Source organism: Chiloscyllium punctatum, chromosome 13, assembly GCF_047496795.1.
Source record: "Chiloscyllium punctatum isolate Juve2018m chromosome 13, sChiPun1.3, whole genome shotgun sequence".
NCBI classification, from domain to species: domain Eukaryota; kingdom Metazoa; phylum Chordata; class Chondrichthyes; order Orectolobiformes; family Hemiscylliidae; genus Chiloscyllium; species Chiloscyllium punctatum.
This window is the reverse complement of record NC_092751.1, coordinates 97300317-97313698: the sequence shown is the minus strand read 5'-3', so window position 1 is coordinate 97313698 and position 13382 is coordinate 97300317. Positions and strand designations below refer to the sequence as shown.

Genomic DNA, 13382 nt, shown 5'->3' with positions numbered 1-13382 from the left:
CTGCATTTTTAAAAAAAACTTGATTTGAGATTTTATGATGCATCACAACTTCACGAATAATGATCTGTGTTTTGAAGCATGCTAAGATAATCATTACTTGTAACTTCTTGTGCAGAAAATAAAGTATTCATATTACCATTGATATTTTATAGGCACAGCATTCCAACGTATCATCCCTGATGAAGGGCTAGCAGCTCAAAATCCAGATGATGTGAAGAGGCTGATTTTCTGCACAGGCAAAGTTTACTATGAGCTTGCAAAAGAAAGGATAAACAGAAAAATGGAGAAGGAGGTGGCTATCATTAGATTGGAACAGGTAAACGTCTAAAAGGTGCACAGTGAAGCAAAGAGCTGAGTATTATGATTTCGTGCAGAAATGGCTTTCTAAATAATATTAAAAATGATATCTTGGGATTCTTTTAGTTATAATTACATTCAAAAGCATCATTTTTAGATATAATGTTATAGCTGGGCTTTTGCATGTTGTCATCTATGATTTACCATCCATGAAAGCAAAGGTCAAGCAAAAACTTGGGTTTGTTTACTTTTCTTCAGTAGAATTGCAAAGGGAAATGATCTGTTCATTTTCAATCTTTATTAAATAACCTTAAAGAATGGTGTAACTGTCAGTCAATTTAAAGTTGCTCATTTCATAAGAATGAATTGCTGAAGCAATTTCTGTTTCATGCAGAAGACATCACTTCAAGCCCCCATTAAAGTTACCCTGTCTACCCTTCAGTTCCCCAAAGTAGAGGAGATCACAATGTGGTCCACTTCACATACACCTACAGAAAAGGTTGTGAGCTTCTCGTTGCTGCCACTTCAATACAACACCATGTTCTCTGGCCAACATCTCTGCCTCAGGCTTGCTGCAGTGGTCCAGTAAAGCTCAGTGCAAGCTGGAAGAACAGCAACTCATTTTCCATTTGGGAACCCTGCATACTTCTGAACTCTATATTGAGCTCAACAATTTCAGGGCTTGAGCACCTTTCCCTGTGCTTTCTCCCACCTCCACACACCAGGCCTTGACATCACACCACCCATAGTCAGCCGCTAATAGATTCCATTAGCAGCTATTCATCCCCCCAGAATGACCTTTAACCACTCCTTTGTCTGTGCAACTATTTTTCTCCCTCTTTGGGCTCTACCTTCACCTATTGTTTACTCCTGCACCCCCCAATCACCACCCCAGTCTCATTTTTGAGATTAAAGTCATCCTTTTCCAAACTACCATCAGTTCTGAAGAAGGGTCGCTGGACTGGAAATCTTAACTCTGATTTCTCTCCATATATGCTGCCAGAAATCACAGATTTTTCAGCGATTTCTGTTTTTGTACCTTGTAGTTTGTGGACTGTTTTTGAGGAGTCACCACTGTATTCTCAGCATCTGACCTGCATTTGTAGCCACAGTATCAAACCATTTGACCAAATGTGATATCAAGAAGGCTTTTCAAAAATGAAGTAAGTGGGAATTGGGGTGGGTAGAGAATTCTCTGCTGATTGGAGTCATACCTAGCACAAAAATGTTGCAGTTGTTGAAGGTTAATCATCTGACCCCACAGACATCGCTGCACAAATTCACCTGGATAGTTCCCTGGGCTGAGATATTTTCAGCAGTTTCAGCAATGACTTCCCCTCCATCATAAAGTCTGGTTGTGGGGATGTTTGCCAATGTTCGGCATCATTCATGACTCATCAGGTACTGAGGCGAAAATGCATGGACAACATTCAAGCTTGGCCTAATACTTTGTAGTGGTTTGACAATTGACTGGCTTGCTAGGCTATTTCAGAGGACATTTAAGGGTCAGCCACCTTTCTATGAATCTGAAGTCACATGTAGGCCACACCAAATTTTCCTTCCCTAAAGAAAATTAGTGAGCCAGATGAGTTTTTACAGCAATTCATAATGTTTTACTGGTCACCATTAAACTCATCTTTTTAACTTAAATAATTAGTCTTCCAAATAATTACCTTTTGTAGATATGCAAGTTGTATGAACAGCAAAATTGTTTTGGGCCTTTTTTCAGAAACATCTCTGTGTCGCACCTAGGGTAGCATAAGAACACTTCAGTTTCTCACTTGAATTTTTTCCCACATTTTGATCTCTATTCTGCTGCCCCCATTTCCTTTTTGCAGATATCACCATTCCCCTTTGATATGTTAAAAATGGAAGTTGACAAATATCCTAATGCTGAGCTCATTTGGTGCCAAGAAGAGCACAAAAACATTGGCTACTATGACTATGTGAGGCCTCGTTTCAGAGTGACGGTACAGTTCAAAAGGCCTATTTGGTAAGTATGTAGATTAGTTATTTTTAATTACATTTTCTAAATATGTTGATGTAGAAAAAGAAAGATAAATGGTAGAAAAAAAGACAATAAAAGTGTGCCTGGCTTTGGTTCAAGTAGCACATACAGCTGATGGCACAACTTGTAAAACTACAATTTGTCATCTGTCAGCCATGGCTTTTATTGATAGCATTTGTGTCTTGTTAGGGGCTTCTGTACAAAAGACCAGAAACGCAAACACGAAATGTGTACTGCTATTCTCAGTGTGATATTGAGACAGTCGGGTACAATCCTTTCGATGATAAAACAAAAACCCCATCTGCCACCTCTTACCAGGTGACCTAAAAGATCCTATGACACATTTCAAAGAGAAGCAGTGGAGTCAGTGCCGCTAATATGCCCAATACGTACTCCTCAATCAAGTATCGCTTTAAAGGAAAATTACTTTAAAGAACACTGAGCAGCTGCTAGATATGCACTCAGATGTTTGCTGTAGTAAGACTTCATAGTCAGACACAGTTAAGTCATAATCATGTGAGAAATGAGCAGCTTTTTAATACATCCAAAGTTTGTAAGAAGTGGCAGTTGCCGAGCATTGCTCATCTGCCTATAAGTTAGCAACTATTTATATATAAATAATCTCAAATGTCATGGATCCTTGAGCCATAACATTAATTGCATTAATATGAACAACAGCAATGTTCACAGAATGTGCTGGGGTTAGCCTACCACATCATTCCACATTTGCACCCACCTTATGCATGAGAATGTGGAATTTGTAATATATCCACTCATCTCTGTAGAAAGACATTGTTCTTATGTGTGAGATTTTCAAGGGAGTGCACTGTCAGCAAGTAGATAATTTAAAGTGGGATCATTTGATGGTACCAGGCATATTAACTGGGATAATGATTCATAAAAGGTCAAGGAGCATAAAATTTGCAGGTCCACATGTGCTTTGCACCCCAAGCAGGACTGTTTGCCAGTTGAGCAATAGATTCACAAAGTCTAAACCCAGCTCTGCCGTCCTGGAAGCAGGTGGCTACAAGTAATCCCTAGCCTCTCAGGCTCTGAAATCCATTGCTTTGCCCTGCTGTTGGATGGCCCTCCAAGTTAATGTCTTGATTGTCACATTTTCATTCTAAGAAGATTACTATTGATCCCACATTTCACCTACATCCAGGTTGACACCATATTTTTTCTATGCCTGGTGTTGCTCCTGGTATACTTTCCTGCACTCTTCATTGAACCAGGTTTGATCTCTTAGCCTGATCGTAATGGCAGATGGTATATGCTAGGCCGTGCTGCTGCTAATGGTCCACACCACCTCATGAATGGCCAGTTTTGAGTGGCTAGGTCTGTTTGAGGCCTATTCAGTGATGGTACCACATTACACGATGGAGACTATGATCTATATGAAAACAGGACTTGCTGTCCACAAGACTGTGTGGTGGTCATTCCTTCCAGTACTCTCATGGTTAGATGTGTTTGTGACAGATAAATTGGTGAGGATGATGTCAAGCATGTTTTTCCCTCTTGTTAGTTCTTTCACAACCTGCTGCAGATCCACTCCAGTAGCCACATCCTGCAGGACTTTACCAGTTCTGCCAGGTGAACATTTTGCAACAGTATTTATGTCTTCAATTAACTCTCAGAATCTGTAACTCTGGCCATTCTGATGCCTTTGTTGGTCCTACACCCTCTTCGTTTAGAGGCAAGAGTAGCTGCTACTTGTTTGATGCCTGCCCACCACTCAGCTTCAAGAGCTCCCAGTCCCCTCCCTTTTACTATGAGGTCCCACCCAAAAATTTGCAATTCCCCCTATTACAATAACTATTCTCTTAGTGACCCAGTGCAATGCAGCCCATCGCAGTCTTGATGTGCCCCCTTTTCCCAGCTGCTATGGACTGCTCCTGATAAGTCCCCTGACTATTTGGTCTAATCTACATTATTGACCATGTCTCATGTCCTGGACTGATTTGAATCATAGAATCCCTACAGTGTGGAAACAGGCCATTTGGCCGAACAAGTCCACACCGACCCTCCAAAGAGTAACCCACTCAGACCCATTCCCTTACCCTTTGATACAGAGAGGAAACCCATGCAGACACAGGGAGAATGTGCAAACTCCGCAAAGACAGTTGCCCAAGGCTGGAATTGAACCCAGGTCCCTGGTACTGTGAGGCTGCAGTACTAACCACTAAACATCGTACCGGGCCATTTGGCAGGACATCTCCAGCTGACTACTGCATAGCCCCACACTGATGTTAAAACAGCATCGTGAACGACCTCCATGTAACCTCTGGACTTGTTGGACTTGTTCCCCAGAAATGATTATGGCTCCAGGAGATGAATTCCCAGACCCATTTAGGATTAGGTGTCTGACTGACCATGGCCAGTAACCTGTGCTGTATTCTGGTAAACCTCTTAGAGTCATAGAGATACACAGAAACAGACTCTTTGGTCCAACCCATCCATGCCAATCCGATATTTTAAATAAATATAGTCCCATTTGCCAGCATTTGGCCCATGTCCCTCTAAATCCTTCCTGTTCATACATCCATTCAGATACCTTTTAACTGTTGCAATTGTACCAGCCTCTATCACTTCTTCTGGCAGCTCGCTCATTCCATACGCACACTACCCTCGGTGTGAAAAAAATTGCTCCTTAGGTCCCTTTTAAATCTTTCCCCTTTCACCTTAAACCGATGCCCTCTACTTTTGGACTCCCCCACCTGGGGGGAAAGACCTTGTCTATTTACCCTGTTCTTGACTGATTGTCACGGTATCGCATGATTGACTGTAGTCTGCCTTCTTCACGCTCAGCAGTTTTCTCCTTTGACTTAACATATTGCCATTTATATAAAGCACATGCAGTGTGTTTGCCATGTAAGCCACTGGCATATGCTGCAGCTCTGACATTGATATAGCATGCTGCTGTACAGCAACTGGTCCATCCCTCCCATCTGACTAATGCATTTACTCTTTAGTACTCCCACTTCCTCTTCAAGAAACACAGAGGTTGGCAGCTTGTCACTCATTATTTAACCTTATGCACTAAATAAAAAGCAGGCTAGACTACAGAGACCAGCAGGTTGTCACTCATTATTTAACCTTGTGTGCTAAGTAAAAAAGCAAGCTAAACCACAAAGGCTGGCAGCTTTTACATAATTTTTAAAAAGTAAATTAAGACCCGTAAGATCCCTGTCTCAAAGTTAGTCCTAGACCATCCTGTCTAGATCTATGAGATGACTTGCTGTCCCTTAGTGCAAGTCACCTGGCAGAAGCATGCATCTCATAAGTGTCCCTCCACTCCAGAGTAGAGTGTTGAAGTCCTGAAATAGTGGCTGAGTTGATATGAGAGCAGACATAGTAATGTGGTGAGGCTGATGCTTTGCTGATGCCACATTGCTGGAATGAAAGGTCAAGGAGAATTGAGCCATGGAACAAGCAGGGACCTTGTGCAGAAGGAGTAGGTGCAGCCACAGACATTCCATGAGCTGCAACAAAGGCAGATAAGACAAGTTGTCTGGTATCCACTCTGTTTTAAAAACAGAAATTGCAAGTCTGGCAAGAATTGAGGGAAGAGAGTCGAGTTAATATTCTGAGTCCTATGACACTTCATCAGAATTGTTGGCTAAGAGAAGCTGATATCATAGCAGGACCAATTATGGGAGGGTGAAAAACATGCAAGGATAGAATCAGGCTGTAAAGTTAATGAATTCAATGTTGAGTCCTAGAGATGCAGGCTCTCTAAGTGGTCAATGAGATAATGTTCTTTGACCTTGCACTGAAGCCGACCAGAAACATACACTGGATAACCGTTTTGCAGAACGCCTACATTCTGTCTGAAAAAGTGACCCTGAGCTTCTACTTGCCTGTCATTTCAACAAACCAATGTGTTCCCACTGAAGCAGGACTGCAGCAGAGATGTTGGGATGGGAATATTCCACCCTTTGTCAAAGAATGATTCAAAGGATGATCTGAAAGATGTAATGAGTTGGCCTATAAATACAAGATTTCTTTGTTTTTTTTTCCTTATTGCCGAGATTTGTCATAAAATCATATGAAATTTGTCATAACCTAAAGACAACAGCTGTCTTTGGTGCAGCTTCACTGTCTGGTATTGCTGCAGTTCGGGAGGAGTTTGAAGAGAAGTGGGAAAGACTATTTCCAACTTGAGTTGTAATGAGAAATTCATAGAATTGAAATAGTTTATATAGGAGATAAGAAAGTTGAGAGATTTTTATCTCACTTGTTAATCCTGTAAGACAAGAATAAGTGTGATGTGAATAGGTTACTTGGACTAGCATCACAGACAAAGCTATGCCTCTACTTGAACAATTTGTATCTGGAATTATCAGATGTAAATCAAGATATAAATATAGTATTTGTGCCAAATATTCAAGTGTAAAATGTCTGATTATTGTTGGTTCTGTCCTGGGAAAATTTAGAATATTAGAGATAGAGAGCAATCTTGTATGTTTAGTTATTTATTGAACACTTTTCAAGTCTATTGAACAAAATAGTTTCTCAATGCTAATTAAATTTCTTTACTTGCTGTTCAGCTTCTACCTCTTCTCCCCATGCAAAAAGCTTTGCCATTTTTTAATGTGATAATGTGTTAAATACAAATTGCTGTTACCATACCATGAGAAAAAGATAAACCAGACAAATGTTTAACATGCTTTTGTCAATTTTTAGTAGGAATTTCGGGTGCAGAGGTATTATGAGTCATTTTTGACTTGAAATATTCACTCTGCTTCTTCTCTGTGCAGATGCTGCCAGACCTGCCTTTATTTTATATCAGCACAGTTGTTGTACTGGGCTTTCTCTTGCAAGCAGTTGCAAATATTAATGTTTACTGGGGTTATTTAGTCAGCATCTGAAACTTAATATGGAATTTCACTTAGTCATTTTTCAAGCTGTCTTCAATTTAAAGCATGCTTACCAATTAATTTATTTAGAATCCAGGTGACCGGTGTTATTTGTTTATCTAGATCCCCAAATACCTGGAAAAGTAGATTTGAAATTTCATAATGTTTTAGGGTAACATGTAGGATTTCAGGTAAAGAACTTATATTTTATATTTACATTCACATCAAGTTTCAGTCTCTTTAAATAGATCTATTCTTTTATGTATAGGTATGTTGGACGTGACCCTTCAGCAGCCCCTGCCACAGGTAATAAGAACACTCACCTCACAGAGCTGCAGGACATGTTGGACACATCTTTCAATCTTCAAGCTTTTGGGGACATGGCATTTTAGATTGAATGAAACCAATCTTTATGAACACACAGTTGGCTGTCATTCCAGAGGAATGCACTTCTTAAACTGCTGGCAAATAATGCCCAAACAATCTGTTAATTTCTCATGTTTTCCCCATCACTATCATTTATGACATCAATAAGGTCGTATGTATGTTTTTCTCTTGGGTGGTTTTGCAAGTAAACTGCATATTTTAAACTTTTTTTTGACACAGTAATGTTTAAGTAAAATACGAACATGAAAGTTGAGTGTGAGAAGACAAAGATATACTGTTCAGTCATTTTATGCATTATAATCAATTCTGTTCAGGCAATATATTAAAAAATGTATTGAGGGATTTATTCACTTTTCCTCTCCTTTATGATTTTGCAAGGCACACACTTTTGTGGTACTTAATGAAATAAAGTATTGTAATACAACTGCTCTGTTTTCTTGAGAAATACAGTACATTTAGTTATACTTGTAATTAAGAAAGAAAAAAGACACCATATATAGATGATTCATGATGAACAAAAATCAATTACAGTAGCTAGTTCCTCACTAAATGCCAACACAGGGACAGTGGAACGCACTCAGTGAATCACAATTAGAACCTTTGTCAGTACATAATGAGAGGCACTGACTTGATGTTTAATCCTATAGGTTACTAGCTTTTGTTATTGATTTTGTTAATCTACAAACAAAAGAAATATTTTCTCCTGAGAGAGGTGGGAGTTTATTGGAAAAATAGAGCATGATAATTTAAGGATTTTTTCAGTAGAAGACTTTTTTTTTATCCCACACCATGTCCCACCTCTCTACCACCCCAGTCAGCCAGGAATTAAATTAGGACCATGCAGTAAACTTTCAGAATTTAGCTTTCACTCGTAGAAATGTATGTTGAGACAACATATCACTGTCTTAAATTGTGAATTACAGTATTTATTCTGCAAGTGACATTTATCTCATCTATAATAAAATCAAAATATTCAAGATCATCTTTGCTTGTGGAAGAAATTCAGTAATAGATTTTCACCGGCTATCATTCTGTTTACATATATTTTTCAGATCAAACTGTTTGAATGAGCTTTTGTCCTGTAGAGAAAAATCAAAATAGCAATAGAAAATGGCTGCACAGTTAGGGATAATTTCTGCCAGTTTTACCAATGAGGCACTGATTATCTTTCACTAATATACAAAACACTTTAGACTTGTATTTAAACATGGTGGAATCATTCAATATTATTCAATATAGGCAACTGTAAGATTTCTAAGTTCATTAGAACATACTTGAACTCTTATGTTTTGAGATTCAAACCAAATTGGAGTACAAGAAGTTCCTGAACGTACATCCATCATTTTTCTTATTATTGAGGTTAATTGGTGACTGTTGAACCTGTGACAATATTGTGGCTTTAAGAGGTGTATTTTGTCCTGGGTATTTTTTCATGGAGAGGGGTTGAGACAGATCTGCTCAAAGCCAATAAAGTAAATAGCTTTTGAGGTCTTGGGTTTTTAAAAGTTTTTTTTAAAAGTGATAGACATTGTTTACTTGGACTTTAGTAAAGCGTTTGACACAGTTCTGCATGGTAGACTGATTTATCAAAGTGGATCACATGAGCTTCAGGGTGAGTTTGTTAGTTAGATATAAAATTGACATACCAGTAGAAGACAGAGTGATGATGGTAGGTTGTTTTTCAGACTGGAGGCCTGTGATCGGCAGTGTTCCACAGGTATTGGTGCTAGGTCCACCTTTGTTTGTCATATATATTAGTGATTTAGGTGAGAATATAGAAAGCATTGTTAGTAAGTTTGCAGATGACACCATGATTGGTAGCATTGTTGGCAGTGAAGAAGGTTATCTAAGATTACAAAGAGATCTTGATCAATTCGCTCAATGGGCTGAGGAGAGGCAAATGAAATTTAATTTGAATAAATGTGAGGCATTGCATTTTGGTAAAAGAAACAACAGCAAGACTTGACCTGGGGGGTTCAGGTACATAATTCTTTTAACGTTTGCATCAAATGTAGATAAGGTGGTTAAGAAGGTTTTTAGCGTGTTTGCCTTCATTGCTCAGAGCCTTGAGAATAGGAGTTGGAGCGTTATGTTGAGGTTGACAGGATGTTGGTGAGGCCTGTTCTTGAGTAGTGTCCAATTCTGGTCTCCCCATTTTAGGAAGGATATTATTAAGCTAAAGGAGGTTCAGAAGAGATTTACCAGAATGTTGCCAGGAATGGAGGGTTTGAGTTATAAGGATAGACTAAATAAGCTGGGACTTTTTTCACTGGAGCATAAGAGGTTGAGAAGGGACCCTGTAGAGATTTATAAAATAATGAGGTGGACTGATAACTTGAATAGCAGCTTTCTTTTCCCTAGGATGAGGAATTTCAAGTGTAGGAGGCATATTTTTAAGTTGAGTGGAGAAAGATTTTAAAAAGATATAAGGGGCAATCATTTTGCACAGAAGACTAGTTCACAAGTGGGATGAACTTCAAGAGCAAGTGATGGATGTGGGAACAGTTACAACATATAAAGACATTTAGATAAGTACATGAATAAGTAAGATTTGGAGGGATATGGGTCAAGTACAAACAGGTGGGACTAGATTAATTTGGAATTGTGGTCAGCATGGATCAGTTGGCCCGAAGGGTCCGTTTCTGTGCTGTATGACTATGTGACTATAACAATAAGAGCAACCTGAATGGGTAGGGTCAAGCTTGCACAGAATCAGGATTTTTAGTTTTAGCTTTCAGCAGTTGCTGGGGTCTTGAAGTTGGATGTGGAAGCTCTTAGTCCCCTCTCTGTTACAGCTAAAATCTGGGGTTCTCTTCCTGCTGCCAGAATTGCATGTCAGGCAATCTATTTTACTGAATTTGCCTTTGCCAAGGTTCTGTTTATGGGATGTTGCTATATTGGAACATTGGACTACTATATTAATTAGTATTAGTTAATATATACGTTATTTTGCTAAGCATTTCAATAAAGTTACAGTTAAGCCAATTCATCTCTTTTATTTTTATTTTGTCTGTATTTTATCAGTAGTGTAAAAATAAAATGTGTTTTTCTTAAAGTCAGAAGTTTGACCAATTGAATTATATCTGGAATGCAACGCCTTACACTTAACTTTAAAATAAGAAAAAGTTAGGGTCTAGATTATCTTCTTAATGTATTTTGAGGGTCTAGTCCACAACAAACTGGTAGCTCTTTTGGGATCAAAATCTCTAACTCCAGGTTGGGTTTAGAATCTTTCGATTCAAAAGCAGTGAGTGGTGAGTGTTGTTTATTTTTATTTCGGATGTTATATTCACTTGGTTTAAGTAAGGTGTGCCTTATGTAATATTGTCTATTTCAGTTACTAAGAGTTTCCTGGAGACGGAAGAAGTCACTTCAGGTATTTTACAAAAAGTGAGCAAACAAAGTTTTTGGAATTGGCAGACAAGTTGGAGTTGGGGTTACTCTTGTCTGTATGAAAAGGGGTGGTAATTACAGCAATAGCTCGACATTTACGATTGCTGGAAACGCCATCGGAATCATTGGAAATGGCTAAAATTCAATTGCAAATGCAGTAGCTTGAAAATGAAAATGAAATAAAACAGTTAAAATTATGATTGAAAATAGTAGAAAAGCAGAAATAGAGAATAGCTGTAGCAGAGGAGAAGGAAAAGGAATGAATAGCCCTGGCAGAACAAAAAGAAAAGGAAAGGAAGGCCCTAGCAGGAGAAAGTGAGAAAGAGAAAGTATTTGAACTTTGGAAGTTGGAACTGAAAACTTAAAATGGAGGAGCCTAGTTGCTGAAAACCTTACTGCAAAGCCTCTTCCAAGGATGCCCACCTTGAAGGAAGTTCTCCTCCTCCCTCCATAAGGATCTCAGTGAGTGTATCTCCCACTGCAACCCCCACCTCCGGTCATCTCCTCTGCTCTGAAGCTCTTCAACCACGTCCTGAAGCAGACCTGCTACTACCTGTCCATCTTCCCACCTCTTCGCTGCACCCTCCCATCAACCTAATACTATTACCCTCCATCTGCATCTACCTATTGCCTTCCCAGATACCTTACCCACCCAGCCGAACCTCACTCTTCTGTTTATCTCTCAGCCCCCTTCCCACTCCATATTCCTGATGAAGGGCTTATGCCCGAAACGTTGTCTGTCCTGCTCCTCAGATGCTGCCTAACCTGCTGTGCTTTTCCAGTGCCATACTTTTCAACTCTGACTCTCTCGCATCTGCAGTTCTCATTTTCTCCTAAAAAGGGAGAGATAGAGGTGACAGGTCAGAGTAGTAATGAGGACAATAATAGAGAGCAATCTTATCCTTCCGTATGCCTGGTGGGGATCCATTTAAATATGTCCAAGCATTGCCTAAGTTCAACGAAAAAGATGTAGAAGCCTTTTTCATTTCATTTGAAAAAGTAGCTAAACAAATAAATGGCCTGTGACCATGTGGATATTATTGATCCAAATGAAGTTGGTAGGTAGTGTTAGTGAGGTATTTGCCTCACTGTCAGAGGAGGAATCTGGGAGTATGATGAGGTGAAAAAAGCCATCTTAAGGGCATATGAGCTAGTACCAGAAGCCTGCTGGCAGCATTTGAGAAATCTAAGAAGGGACGCTGGTCAAAGGAGTTTAAAAGGATCAAACAAAGTAATTTTGATAGGTGGATAAGGGCATTGAAAATACATCAAATAAATTATGCTCTTACAGAGATGATTACTTTCGAGGAATTCAAAAATTTACTTTCTGAAGTTTTGAAAACTCCTGTGGGAGAACAGAGTTAAGATTGCAAGATTACCAATGAAAATGGCAGATGATTATGAGTTGGTTCATGAATCAAAGTTTGGCTTCCAACATCAACTTCAATCTGAGGGATAGAAATTGGGGAAAAGAGAAATCCTCAGGTGGTAAGGGAAAAGGAGATCTCACTGCAGATAGTAAAAGTAGTTTACCACAGAGTAAAACAGAAACCCATGAGGGGAAAAGAGATATAAAAAAGGCCTAGCTGTTTTCACCATAACGAAGTAGGTCACATGAAGTCACTGTGTTGATGGTTTAGAAAAAGCACTAGGAAGATGGATGTGAGAAAGCTGGATATGCCAGTGAGGTTTGCTGAAGTGGTTACGGAAAAAAAAGCACAGTGGAAGATAAAAATCTGCAAAAGAATGTACAACTTGGTCAGGGATTGATTGAGAAGAAATGCCAGATCTCTTCAAAGAATTTACTTGCATGGGTATGGTTTAGTCAGGAGAAGTGAGTAAAAAAATGAAGATTTTAAGAGCTATGGCAACAAGTCAACCTTTGGTGACTGATGAGGAGATATATAATTCAGAAGGAGTGTTGGCCGCAAAGGTGATAATATGTGGAATTCATGGTGAGAAGAGCAGTGTTCCGTGATATAAAGTGAGTTGGAGAGTCTGATGAGAAGTGGTGAAGTGGTGGTAGGAGTAATAGAAAAATTCTCAATTCTGGAAATACAGTTTATCCTTGATAATGACACAGCTGGATCAAAGATAGGAGTGGTGCCTATTGTGGCTGAAAGGCCAGTGGAAAATCAGAAACTGAGGTCTTACAGGGATTTTTCCTTACTGTGTGGTAACAAAGTCACAAAACCACAAGTGGAAACAGGAGGAGAAATCAAAGAAATTGAAGGTCAATTATCAGAAACTATATTTGATCAAATGGTTGAGAAAAAAAGGACAAAGGTAAGTGGAGGACAAAGTGGATATTTTTAGTTCAGGGAAATTAACTTAATTGCATCAGGAAGATGAAAAATTAAAGTAAATGTATCAAAGAGCATACACAGAAGAATCTGTGTGTATCCCAGAATGGCACTATCTTAAAAATGAAGTCTTGA

The 13382-nt window shown here is 39.0% G+C and overlaps 1 protein-coding gene across 7 annotated transcripts in view; it reads left to right on the top strand.

The window, feature by feature from the left end:
• Positions 1–8533, top strand: part of ogdhl (oxoglutarate dehydrogenase L) — a 98009-nt gene extending 89476 nt beyond the window's left edge. For 6 of the 7 annotated variants that reach the window (XM_072583391.1, XM_072583389.1, XM_072583392.1 and 3 more), the window contains 3 exons: positions 153–316; positions 2136–2290; positions 7433–8533. In XM_072583391.1, the coding sequence (XP_072439492.1) occupies positions 153–316; positions 2136–2290; positions 7433–7556 (443 nt within the window). In that variant the 3' untranslated portion in view covers positions 7557–8533. Of the gene's footprint in view, positions 1–152; positions 317–2135; positions 2291–7432 lie in introns of those variants that run through there. The other variant, XR_011962313.1, reaches the window with a different exon arrangement.
• The last annotated feature ends 4849 nt before the right edge of the window (positions 8534–13382 follow it).